Source organism: Oncorhynchus tshawytscha, linkage group LG13 (genome assembly GCF_018296145.1).
Source record: "Oncorhynchus tshawytscha isolate Ot180627B linkage group LG13, Otsh_v2.0, whole genome shotgun sequence".
NCBI lineage: Eukaryota > Metazoa > Chordata > Actinopteri > Salmoniformes > Salmonidae > Oncorhynchus > Oncorhynchus tshawytscha.
Genome location: NC_056441.1, coordinates 73,107,060 through 73,120,876, shown reverse-complemented (window position 1 = coordinate 73,120,876; position 13,817 = coordinate 73,107,060). Strand labels below are relative to the sequence as shown.

Sequence of the window (13,817 nt, the reverse complement as noted above, 5' to 3'; positions counted from 1 at the left end):
TGCAGCTAGCGCTAACGTTATGAGAAGTGACAATTTGCTCGATTTGTGGTGAATAATTGTTTGTGTTCCGTAGCAACTTTTATGACACATCTGTTCTTTACTTTATTTTTGAGAAATGGACATTGAACCCAATCGTTCCTTACAAAAAAAAGATTGCAGTTTTGAACGTGCAGTAACTGCAGTCGACTGTTATTTTGGACGCAGTATTTGCAGCATACTGCACTCTGACTGCTATCTTGTTTCGGAAGGGTGGTAAATGTTATAGTTGAAGTACCGGTAGTTAGTTGGTCGAGGAGGCATCATTTTGTCGCCTTCCCAGTCTGCACGTCTGTGTTCTAACACTTGTTATGTGGTGCTTCCAAGACAACTGGGAATTCGGTGGAAAAAACGAGGTCAAATGATTATCGACATTCAAAACTATTTGTCCAGTCCAGTGTAATCAAGACAACTAGATATTCGGGGATAAAAACGACCCACTGGACAAATCGAGTAACCAGCTGTTTTGAACGCGGCATATATTTTTTTTTTAAACATTTTATTTAACTAGGCAAGTCAGTTAAGAACACATTCTTTTTTACAATTACGGACTATCTGGGAACAGTGGGTTAACTGCCTTGTTCAGGGGCAGAACAACATATTTTTTACCTTGTCAGCTCGGGAATTCGAACCAGCAACTTTTCGGTTACTGGCCAAACGCTCTAACCACAAGGGTACCTGCCGCCCCACATATTTAACTGTGGCGTTTGTAATTTGACAGAGGGATATATTGTGGGATCTCCGTTTACTGAGAATACATATTGCTGGTGCATGGACAATGTGGTAGGATCCACATTGGCATGTTCGTTCATCCTTGGATCCAATGCGTTATGTTCAGAGGATGACACAGCATATCGAGGATGCTACCCTGCGGGTGAAATGGTACAGATGCTGATCAGTTTCCGGGTGGTAATTGCCAGAGACTGGTTACCATCTTTTTGGTATTTGGGAGACCCCTTGCTTGTTAGCTGAAAGCTAAACTCAGTTTTCTTACATATCCACCTCGATGTAAGACAACGGAGTTGAGCTTTCCTCAGCTACATGCTTGCTAGCCTGCATGTCATTATATGCAGATTGAGCATTGTCCGTTTATGGTTGCTATAAATGTTGGCAAATTTGAAAATCAAAACCGAGAAGAGGAGTACAAGAAGCCGGCTGCTGTGTGTGCGCGCATTGTGCCACACTTGCTGCGCGCGCTAAAGCAGGAGATTCACCCACGTGGGAACTCCAAAGTGGGTTTGGGGGAAAAAATGTTTGCCACTAGTTAGCACAGCCTCAGTCAGAATTGTCTATATCTTAAAAAATGAATTTAAGGTTAGGTATAATGTCGGGGCGGGAGGTAGTCTAGTGGTTTAGAGCATTGGACCAGTAACCGAAAGGTTGTTGATTCGAATCCCCGAGCTGACAGAGTAAACATCTTTCGTTCTGTCCCTGAACAAGGCAGTTAATAACCCACTGTTTTTTAGTAGGCCGTCAATGTAAATAGGAATTTGTTCTTAACTGACTTGCCTAGTTAAATACATTTTTTAAAAATAGCAGTGTGGTTTGGGTAAATTGTAGAAATGGGCGGGGTTTATGACTTTGTGGCTGTGGTAACTAGTGACGACCGAGGAGGCTGTTGGAGCAACATGGCGCCGCACAGCAAAGCAATCCTACACGCCTTATCGTCTCACGTTACCGGAGCTTGTCAGAACTGAGGGTTTGAAAGTTATCCACTATCCGTAGACTGCATGCATGTGGCTAGCAATATGAATGTTTATTGTGTGACAGTCGTCAGGTCTGCCTTGTTTGTTGTCCCGTGAATTTGTAGCTATGTATGTTTTGCGTGACTGAAAAATGACCGGTGTATGGCTTCTAATGCTAATGTAGCGTAGGGAATAATACATTTGGCATTAGCTCAAATACTTTGTTTGACTGCACAACTATTCTGTCCGCAGGGGTGTCTGGTAAGATGTCTTTCTGTTGTAGTAGCATCTGCATTAGAGAAGCGATTACTGATATACGGCGATTACCGACACGTGAACTTGGCTGAGAACCTCGGCTCAAAATGGATGCCGCTTCAGAGCCAGCTCGTGAGCCTTGAGGAAGCAGGCGAGCCATGATCCCAGATTTACCCCATTATTAATTAGTCCTCTACCAAATGCCTTTCTCTGAATAGCTTTGGCTCTCATCTTGAATTACAGCTATTGTAAATAACAACAGTAGTGGTGGAATTGTGATGATAATCAATAACAAATAACTGATGTAGCTTGCCAAGTGTATGGTCATTGACTAGAACCTGTCTGGTCCTGGGTGAAAAGGGTTAGGAAGCCCCGGTGTTGGGAATGAGGTCACTCACCTGCAATGTTCAGAACGTTGTTGATCATACAAATCTAATATACAGAGGACACTGTCATTCAATTCTGTCCCACAGATGTGAAGTTGTTCTTTATCACATTTCAATTTGAAATGCTCTCTGGGATGGGATCTGGCAGATGGGTAGTGATTGGAATGGAATTTATTTTTAGGGCATGACACACCACAATACTTTAGAAACAATTGGCCCCTGATGTCCCCTGTAAGGCTTGTTATATTAAGCTATGGGTTACATATAAACATTATTTGGCAGTAGCTACACGTGCAGTCTTGACAGGTGTCTTTTTCCTTCCTTTCCACCACAGAAATGCATTACTCTTTTGGCACTGCCATCGGCCCATTGACCTGGCTGGTACTGTTCAGTTACCTAGCTTTCGAGTTGAACAGACATTTCAGAGGTCCTCACATCTAGTGTGTTTGCATGGCCATCCAGGCAGTACAGTGCTTTTAAGGCCGACTATCGGGTAGGCTATGTTATATGTGAAAAATGTCTGAGAATCAGAGGTTAGCAATTCAAACGTTACGAACATGACCTGTAGATGCCAGTGTTTAGTCATTCCCTTCAGCACTCTTTTTTGTTTGAGACTGCATGACAAACACTAAACTTCCTATGATACTACCATTCACACAGACTAACACCTAAAATAATCCACTAGTACATAGGTAAACACACACGCACACCTTTTCTGCTTTGTTATGGCAACAGCCTGTGTCTTAGGCCTCTGCTCCCACCCACACTAGGTCATGGGGTCCGTGTTGGGATTATGCATCGGTCTCTGTTGCATTGGTGGTTGAAAATGAACATCCCCGCCCCATACATACACATTCATCCCCCTCTGCTGCCTGTCAGGCCAGCTGGATGACTGGAACTGGTGGGTGTGGTCTCGGCTGGGTTTCACACATCCCCCTCCCTTCAACCCCTTCTCCCTTGGGCTATCCTGCCTGGTCAGTTCTGCACTGCAGCACTATTGCTGCGGGAGTAGGATATATACTGATTTTATTTAGTATGCACACAGTTAATGCTGTTGGAATAGGAGGTGATTGAGATATATGGCCATGACTGTTTGCTCATCAAGGAACTCAACTGAATCCTTCATGTATGTGAAGTGCTCCCTCATCCTTCCAGAGGGAACCGTTTTAGGTTTCAGCTATAGGGTGTGGCCAAAAACATAGGTCTCTTCCCCTCAGGGTGAATCAGTTTTTCATTAGGTGTCTTGCTGTCAGTTTGAGTGCGTCAGGGTGAGCACAGGGAGACCCTCCAAAAGGCTCTACACAGTCTACGCAAACTAAGGCGATGGAGGTCAGTTTGCTTCACTACGTAGTTCTACGTACATTTGTGCGGCTGAATTTTTGGAACTTGACTCAAACTGACCCTTGTTGGCTTCTTTTGCGTAGACTGGAGAGACCTTTTTAGCTCCGGAGTGTCAACTCAGCACCAACTCACTCTCTCTCTGACCTTAACCAACCACAACCTCTCATTGCCATTTCCTTTCTAACTCCCCCACCGGTCTGAGGGTGTAGTAGTGCTAGTGGAAAATGTCTATTTCAACATTTCTTCAATTTTGCTGTTCCACCTGTCCATTTGAAAGGTGCTGGGTTTGTTTTAGTGTGCTTTTCTTCTCTGTCTTGTAGTCAGTGTTTATTTTGGCTTCTTTCACCTGCCAGAAGTGTAATTTCCCTTAGAAAACACTGACTCAGAATGACTCAGGGCTTTTCCCAACTGCTCTTTGTGTGTGGCTGAGATGGAGAGAGGGTGTGTGTCTACTGTTAATTCAAGAGTGAATGGCCGCTAGATGAAACCCAACATATTCTATTGGGACAATAGTAGTGATGGGGCAAAAAAAAAATCTAGTTATATATTGCAATATTATTTTGGATGATATTATATCAATACTTTAACTCCAAGTATGGATTTGTAAAGCAATTAAATGCTAGATAGCTAAAACTGACAGGGGTTTTTATGCATAGAAAAGTCTTGGGTGGGTCTCCTTTGTCTAAACATTTACAAAATAAATAATAATAATCGTGTCCATGCGTATACGGAACATATTCAGACCTCTTCCCCTTTTCCACATTTTATTACGTTATTCTTATTTAAAAATGTATTAAATAAAACATTTTCCTCATCAACCCACACAGAATAACCCATAAAGGCAAAGCGAAAAACATTTTTCAGATTATTTTTTTAAACGGATACCTTATTTACCGAAGTATTCAGAGCCTTTGCTATAAGACTGCAAATTGAGCTCCTGTTTCCATTGATCATCCATGATGTTTCTACATCTTGATTGGAGTCTTCCTGTGGTACATTCAGTTGATGGCACATGATTTGGAAAGGCAAACACCTGTCAAAATACGGTCCCACAGTTGACAGTGCATGTCAGAGCAAAAACCAAGCCATGAGGTCGAAGGAGTTCGTAGAGCTCCGAGACAGGATTGCGAGTCGAGGCACAGATCTGGGGAAGGGTACCAAAACATTTCTGCAGCATTGAAGGTTCTGAAGAACACAGTGGCCATCATTCTTAAATGAAAGAAGTTTGGAACCACCAAGACTCTTCCTAGACCTGGCCAAACTGAGTAATCTGGGGAGAAGGGCGTTGTTCAGGGAGGTGACCAAGAACCCAATGGTCCCTCAGACAGGGTTCCTCTTTGGAGATGGGAGAACCTTCCAGAAGTACAACCATCTCTGCAGCACTCCACCAATCAGGCCTTTATGGTACAGTGGCCAGACGGAAGTCACTTCTCAGTAAAAGGCACATGACAGCACGCTTGGAGTTTGCCAAAAAGCACCTAATAGACTCTGACCATGGGAAACAAGATTCTCTGGTCTGATGAAACCAAGATTGAACTCTTTGGCCAGAATGCCAAGCGTCACGTCAGGAGGAAACCTGGCACCGTCCCTATGGTGAAGCATGGTGGTGGCAACATCAAGAAAACTATTTAATCAACTTTAGACTATAGCTGTAGCGTAACAATATGATAGTCAAGGAGTCTGAATACTTTCCCGAAGGCACTGTGTTCAGTACCAGTCAAGTTTGGACACACCTGCTCATTCAAGGGTTTTCTTTATTTTTACTATTTTCTACATTTTAGAATAATAGTGAATACATCAAAACAATTAAATGACACATTAAAAATATATTTTAATTAGCCATCCCTTGCCTTGATGACAGCATTGCACACCCTTGGCATTCTCTCAACCAGCTTTATGAGGAATGCTTTTCCAACAGTCTAGAAGGACATCCCACACATGCTAAGCATTTGTTGGCTGCTTTTCCTTCACTCTGCGGTCCAACTCATCCCAAACCATGTCAATTGGGTTAAGGTCTGGTGATTGTGGAGGCCAGGTCATCTGATGCAGCACTCCATCACTCTTCTTGGTCAAATAGCCCTTAAGCAGCCTGGAGGTGTTTTGGGTCATTGTCCTGTTGAAAATGAAAAACAAAACTGTTTTTCTTCTTTACCTATGGTGTATTGTGTGTAGATTGATGAGGAAAAATAACAATTTAACACTTTTTAGAATAAAGCTGTAATCTAACCATGTGGGAAAAGTACTTTCTGAAGGCACTGTGTGTTTACATACTTATATACATATCATTTTTCGGGATGGAAAAATGTTTTCAGTTTGAACTTAAATGACTAAAACAAGATTTAAAGTATGTAGAAAAGATAATGGACCTATATAAACTCAGTAACAACAAAAAACATCAATTTTTCAGGACCCTGTCTTTCAAAGATAATTCGTAAAAATCCAAATAACTTCAGATTTTCATTGTAAAGGGTCTAAACACTGTTTCCCATGCTTGTTCAATGAATTATAAACAATGAATGAATATGCACCCGTGGAACGGTCGTTAAGACACTAACAGCTTACAGACTGTAGGCAATTAATGTCAGTTATGAAAACTTAGGACACTAAAGAGGCCTTTCCACTGACTCTGAAAACACCAAAAGAAAGATGTCCAGGTCCCTGCTCATATGTGTGAACGTGCCTTAGGCATGCTGCAATGAGACATGAGGACTGCAGATGTGGTCAGGGCAATAAATTGCGAGACTGTATTGTGAGACGCCTAAGACAGCGCTACAGGGAGACAGGACGGACAGCTGATCATCCTCGCAGTGGCAGACCACGTGTAACAACACCTGCACAGGATCGGTACATCTGAACATCACACTTGGGGGACAGGTACAGGATGGCAACAACAACTGCCCGAGTTACACCAGGAACGCACAATCCCTCCATAAGTGCTCAGACTGTCCGCAATAGGCTGAGAGAGGCTGGACTGGGGGCATGTTGGCCTGTTGTAAGACAGGTCCTCACCAGACATCACCGGCAACAGCGTCGCCTATGGGCACAAACCCACCGTCTCTGGACCAGACAGGACTGGCAAAAAGTGCTCTTCGCTGACGAGTCGTGTTTTTTTCTCACCAGGGTTGTGGTCGGATTTCCATTTATCGTCGAAGGAATGAACGTTACAACGAGGCCTGTACTCTGGAGCGGGATCAATTTGGAGGTGGAGAGTCCGTCATGGTCTGGGGCGGTGTGTCACAGCATCATTGGACTGCCTGCAATGACAACAAGCTCAATCTCAACGCTGTGTGTTACAGGGAAGACATCCTCCTTCCCCATGTGGTACCTGCAGGCACATCCTGACATGACCCTCCAGCATGACAATGCCACCAGCCATACTGCTCGTTCTGTGCGTGATTTCCTGCAAGACAGGAATGTCAGTGTTCTGCCATGGCCAGCGAAGAGCCCGGATCTCAATCCCATTGAGCATGTCTGGGACCTGTTGGATTGGAGGGTAAGGGCTAGGTTCATTCCCCCCAGAAATATCTGGGAACTTGCAAGTGCCTTGGTGGAAGAGTGGGGTAACATCTCACAGCAAGAACTGGCAAATCTGGTGCAGTACATGAGTAGGAGATGCACTGCAGAACTTAATGCAGCTGGTGGCCACACCAGATACTGACTGTTACTTTTGATTTTGACTCGCCCTTTGCTCAGGGACACATTATTCCATTTCTGTTAGTCACATGTCTGTGGAACTTGTTCAGCTCATGTCTCAGTTGTTGAATCTTATGTTCATACAAATATTTACACCATGTGAAGTTTGCTGAAAGTAAACGTAGTTGACCGCAAGAGTACGTTTCTTTTTTTGCGGAGTTTGTTAGTTCTTAAAAATAGTAATCACAAATTAACCACATTCATTAGTATTTTTGTCGTGCCCTTGGGCCTCCATTTAATTTTGTTGTGTTTGTGTCACTCGGCTAGGGTAAGTCATGGCAAAATGTGTAGAATTGCAGGAAATTGGCTTTAAAACTGCACGTTTTTTTCTGACTTGTGGAATTGTAGGAAATTAGGTTTTAAACGGCTGCATTTTGTCACTGCGGACAACAGAAGGGCCTCAAATGTTCGGATAGCGACCACTCCAATGGCCACGCCCACCACCTAAGCACCATTTCTGAACCAGAATAAACCCTGTCTAACTCTCGTTGGCTGTACCTGTGACAACGCCGGTATTTTTAATCATATAGCTTGTTCTGTCTTTTTTTAAATAGTGTGTCAACATGTTTTCAACACTTACTTTCATGACTGATCAAAACTCATTTTCTCATGCTCTGCAGCAGACATATAGTGAGCAATAGGTATGTTTGGAACATCAAATCGCAGTATTGAATCGCACTAACCTACATATAGGATTGTGAAATCGTATTGTGATGTCCCTGACAATATGCCTGTCTCGTGGGGAATAGAATTGTATCCCCTGTGGACCAAACCATTGTCTCTGTCATCTCAGTTATGAATCCAATCTGACCTCTCTCTCTCTCTTTCTCTCTATCTGACAGGGCGATCAGAGGACAGACGACCACCACATTGGCACACCACCGAGCCTTGCTCCCATTCCTGGGACTAAACACGGTTCAAAGTGTGAGTGCTGGTCAACAACGCCTAAACACCATTCTCTCTCTCTCTCATAGTCTATCCCTGATGCTCTCTTCACCTCCTCCACCCTCTTCCTCCTCTCAGATTTCTGTACAGGTCCGAGTGCGCCCATGCAGAACCACATGAAATGAATAAAGCACCACAGCCTATAACGGGACCCCCCTCTGCCACCCACCCTGCCCCCTCCCCCGGAATCCAACAGGTAACGGGAATCTACTGTTTGTTTTAATTGGAGCTTCAATCTTGTCTCATGGTTGTTTGTCCAATCAGTAACCATATTGTTGATCACAGTCTCTCCCCTCTTTTCCTCTCCCTTTCACAGGCCACCTTCCCTCCTGGACAACCCCCCTCTGTTGTCTTTGCCACCCCACCTCCACAAATGAACCCAGCACCACAGCACCGACAGGTTCGCCCTCCGTCACCCCACAGCTTCATTTAGTCCCTAGTGCAGTATCTTAATCTATTGGTAGGAATGTAGATCCTGCTTAGGGCTGTTGTGACCGTATTACCTCCACAACGGCGGTCAACAGTCATGAAGGCAGTCAAATTCCAAGTGACTGTTTAGTAATTGGGCTTCTCCAAGCTCTGATGCTCCAGATGGTCATTAGTAGCCTACCAAACTTGCTAACTGCATGTTACTCAGTGCTGTAACATTTCATGTTGTGCAACATTTCTATAGGCTGTGCAATTGCATGAGAAAACAGAGTGATGGCCTCTTAAAAATAGGAGGATCCCATCAGCTTTCAATAGGATAGGCCTCTCAAATGTATTTCTCAACTTTCCTAATATTAAGCACATGGCTTTTCTTTAAAATAGAAGTATAGTCTACCTGGCTGGCTTGAAAATGTACCACGGGAAAAGCCTCCTCCATTTGCTATTTAAGTGCATCGATTACATGTATTTCCCCCCACCCCCACCCCTGTTCCGAGACGGGTGCATGATAATGGTACTTTATGAATCAAAACAAACTTCTTACATATAATTTTGACTTTTTCGAACCAGAGTTGCACGCGCACCTCATGTAGCCTAGCCCATAGGCCTATATGTTTTAATAAGGTTTGTATCACAACTAAAGTGGTCAAATAACTTCTTAAAATTAAGCACATTAATCCCTCTTCACAAGTCGTGGAGAGCCTAACTGGCATAAATAAGCAGCGGTTGAGTTTAAAATTGAGTGAATTTTTACCATAAGCATACACCTTTTTATAATAAAAGCATTACATACGTCATCGCATTTGCGGTCACTTTTGATAATGGAGTTTTCCCTCCAATGGAACATTGCTGTGCTTATAATGTGAAGAAATAGCCTAATAGTTTATCAACATTTTAAGCTACGTTCTGAAAAGTTGTCAGCCTCATTCTGTAAAAAAATATTTATTGACGCTAGGGGTTGTATTAATTTGGGATCTATCGCATACCACAACTGTCCCAGACTTATTTATTTTTCGCAACAGAATAGAATAGGTCAACTATTGTACTATGGGGGATATTAGATTGACATAGGCTCGTGCTTTTGCTGTTTGTTAGGCCTACTCATCTTGTTGGCTGACAAGAAGTAAATGTGGACAGTTCTTCCAATATCTTTAATATGCACCTCGGAATTGCAGAAGGATGCGTGCAGTTGCGTTACTTGTAACCTGTGAGAAAGACCCTTCGGAGCATGCAGCAGTCAGGGAGAAGGGAATTATCATTATTATATTTAGCCCAATGGCCACTGGCCGCAAAAGGCATAGATTTTTGTAGAGAGCATTACAGCCACACAAAGGCCATGCCGCCGAGAAGTTGGAGACATTGTCAATTGCTTGTCAAATTGTGAATGAGAGACTGATGAGCTGTGTACAGCCCGCACCAAAAAACAAAGCAGAGCTCATGCCTTTTCACATGACCTTTTTTCAAATCATCATTAGTCGCATCATGCAGCCAATGTATTAATATAATAAACATATAGCCCAACGTTTGTAGAACTAAAGGTACATAACTAACTCTAAATGAAGCATATAGGAGTACCTATTTCTTTGTTAAACACTCAACACAGAATGTGCGCACACCCTCAAATCTTTTGGAGAAAATAGCCTTTATTTTATTCAGCTTTGTTCAATTGTGTTCTTCATACTATATACTAATGCCATGGAATTCTAAGCAAATCTTGTCTGCTAAATGAACTAGTGTAGCCCACAGCCATATGACATATCCAGATCAGGACCTAATATAAGGACAACTCAGAGTATGCTATTCTGTTCTTCTGAAATGGACACATTTTCTTCATGTTTCTTTAGACCTGTATTAAATAAATATAGGATTATTTTGAAGGTGAGGGCTATATTAAATGGATTTATTAGACTTTAAAATGTAAATATTCCAAAGGTCTGCGTCAGTGGCTTTGGAAGCCAGGAGATGCTACATGTGTTTGTTAATTAACGGAAATGTCATGACAGCCGTAATCGTGCTACGTGTAAACTCTCATTCTTTCCTCTTGATACCATCTCTTACTGTTTAGTGTTCAGTGAGTGTACGTTCCACACTCCAACCTGTCATTGATTTTGCCTTCTAGCAGTAACATTCTCTCAGATGAGACCTGTATAGTGTTCTGAATCCTCTTGTTGAGCCCTGCTCCATGCCTGCCTATCTCTCACTCTGTGTGTTTGTGTGTGTCTATGGAGGAGGGTTGTATCTGCTGCTCTCCAGCTGGTGTCCTATTAACCTCTGACCTGTGACCTGTCTTGCTCTTCTTTTCTAGTTTGCCCCCGGGCCCCGTGCTTTACATCAACAGGTACTAACAGCCTAACCAGGGACTTGGGTGGGCTGTGTTGAAATAGGGGGCAGTGTAGAGTTCTCTCTATACTTGCATTTCCTGTCTTTCTAAACTGTTTTTGAGCACTGAATGTTGTAAAACCTACACATGTTTATTTTGGTAGGCTAAGAGATTGAATCTGCTGTAGAATCCTATTCCAAAAGTATTCTGGGATCCCGTCATTGAAAATAAGAATGTGTTCTTAACTGACTTGCCTGGTTAAATAAAGGTAAAATGTAAAAAATAAAAAAATTCATTGGGAACTTGTCATGTTCACACACCAGGATTTCCCTTAGCGGGTAATTATTAGCTTTTGTCCAATAATAATGCTTTTTAGGCTATTCATTGATGGAAATACGTTTGACTGCTCATGCTTATCGGTTTGTAGGCTAATTTGCAAAATTTAGTGGAATTAAATTGGCCTGTGTGTACATTATATTCATTATGTATCTTATTTATTACACGCATACAGATACAGAGCCTTTGAGTAGAAAATCATCTGTCGAACAGCACAAGAGCTGCTGCTGCAGCATCTTGTGGTGCTTTCAAGACAACTGGGAATTCTGGAAAAATACAAGGCCAAATCATGACGTCAGCGATTTTCAGGTCGGAAAGTCGGAGCTCTAGAAAGAGGCCCGAGTTGGATGACTGTTCAAAACGATTTTCCCAGTCTGAGCAATTTTCCCCCCAGTTGTCTTGAACACACTGAAGTCAGAGATTTCCCCGTTCCAAGTTGTTTTGAAGGCGGCATCAAACTGCAACATCAGGCAGACTTCATCAGCGCATCACACACCACTTTGCAATGAGCTGGAGGCAACTTGCTTTTTGAAGACATATACTTAATTGTTTGAAACCTAAACGTTTTAATAAATACACTGAACAAAAATATAACATGAAACAATTTCAAAGATTTAATTGAGTTAGAGTTCATATAAGGAAATCAGTTAGGCCCTAATCTATGAGTTTGGTCACAGATACCTTAACATTTAAACAATAAATAAAAGTATGGATGGGGATCAGAAAGCCAGTCACTATCTGGTATGGATCTTGACACGGTATCTCTGTGCATTTAAAATTGCCATCAATAAAATGCAATCGTGTAAGTTGTCTGTAACTTATGCCTGCCCATACCTTAACCCCACCGCCACCATGTTCACAACATTGACATCAGCAAACCGCTTGCCCACCCGACGCCATACATGCTGCCTGCCATCTGCCCGGTACATTTGAAACCGGGATTCATCTGTGATGAGCACACTTCTCTAGCGCGCAAGTGGCCATCGAAGTTGAGCATTTGCCCACTGAAGTCGGTTCAGTCCGAACTGCAGTCAGGTCAAGACCCTGGTGAGGACAACAAGCACACAGATGAGCTTCCCTGAGATGGTTTCTGACAGTTTGTGCAGAGATTCTTTGGTTTGCTCAAACCCACAGTTTCATCAGCTGTCCGGGTGGAGATGCTGGGTTGGCGTGGTTACACGTGGTCTGCGGTTGTGAGGCCGGTTGGACATCATTTCTCTAAAACTAAGTTGGTTGCGGCTTATGGTAGAGAAATTAACATTCAATCCTCTGGCAACAGCTTTGGTGGACATTGCTGCAGTCAGCATGCCAATTGCAGGCTCCCTGAACTTGAGACATCTGTGGTATTGTTGTGTGACAACTGCACATGTTAGTTGCCTTTTATTGTCCCCAGCACAAGATGTACCTGTGTAATGATCATGCTGTTTAATCAGCTTCTTGATATTCCTACCTGTCAGGTGGATGGATTGTTTTGGTAAAGGAAAAATGCTCATGAACAGGGATCTTTTTTTAATTTATTTTTTAAAATTTTGAACCTTTATTTAACCAGGCAAGTCAGTTAAGAACAAATTCTTATTTTCAATGACGGCCTAGGAACAGTGGGTTAACTGCCTGTTCAGGGGCAGAACGACAGATTTGTACCTTGTCAGCTCGGGGGTTTGAACTCGCAACCTTCCGGTTACTAGTCCAACGCTCTGACCACTAGGTTACATTTCTTCACAAAATATTTCAGCTCATGAAACACGGGACCACACTTTACATATTGCGTTTATATTTTAGTTCAGTACATTGAGGCATTTCTTACCTTGCTTCAAAGTAGCCTATTAGATCTCCTCTCTTTTTGACATGTTCATTTTTGTCACATGAAAGTGCTCGCATATGCTGTGCCCTTTTAACAACTATCGTTTCTGGTTAATTCCCGACTGCATTGTGTGCATTGCTGCGCTTATAATGTGAAGAAATAATATTTTATTAACATTTTAAGCTAAAAGTTCTGATCTGTTGCCTCAGACTCATTGCTTTCTGTTTTTTTTATTTTTTATGTAGCCTTTTTATATAGCCTTTTTATATAGCCTACTGGTTGTATGAGTCTGTTTGGAATAGGCTATTTATTTCTCAACAAGCTGACCAATAAAATAAGTAGCAAACCTTTCTACTCTTGATTGACAGACTAGTGATTTTGCTGTTGGTTACTCTTCTTGCTGGCTGAGGAAAAGTTAAATAGGAAAAGACAGTTATTCTAACATGTTTAAAGTGCACACCAGAATTCAGTAAGAAGGACCGTACATTATTGCATTCTCCACTTGCATGTTCTGTTAATATGAATTACCATATACTAAATGTGATTTTTGTCATTCTGAGCATAGTGGGTGGATGCCCTAATTAGGTTATGCA

General features: G+C 42.4%; 1 protein-coding gene across 1 annotated transcript in view; it reads left to right on the top strand.

The window, feature by feature from the left end:
• The first annotated feature begins 1,622 nt into the window (after nucleotides 1-1,622).
• The window catches only part of LOC112247382 (eukaryotic translation initiation factor 4 gamma 1), a 70,052-nt gene continuing 57,857 nt past the window's right edge, over nucleotides 1,623-13,817 (top strand). Inside the window, 5 exon segments of the mRNA XM_024416135.2 lie at nucleotides 1,623-1,735; nucleotides 8,239-8,320; nucleotides 8,420-8,537; nucleotides 8,658-8,741; nucleotides 11,073-11,105. Coding sequence (XP_024271903.2) covers nucleotides 8,463-8,537; nucleotides 8,658-8,741; nucleotides 11,073-11,105 — 192 coding nt within the window. The 5' untranslated portion in view covers nucleotides 1,623-1,735; nucleotides 8,239-8,320; nucleotides 8,420-8,462.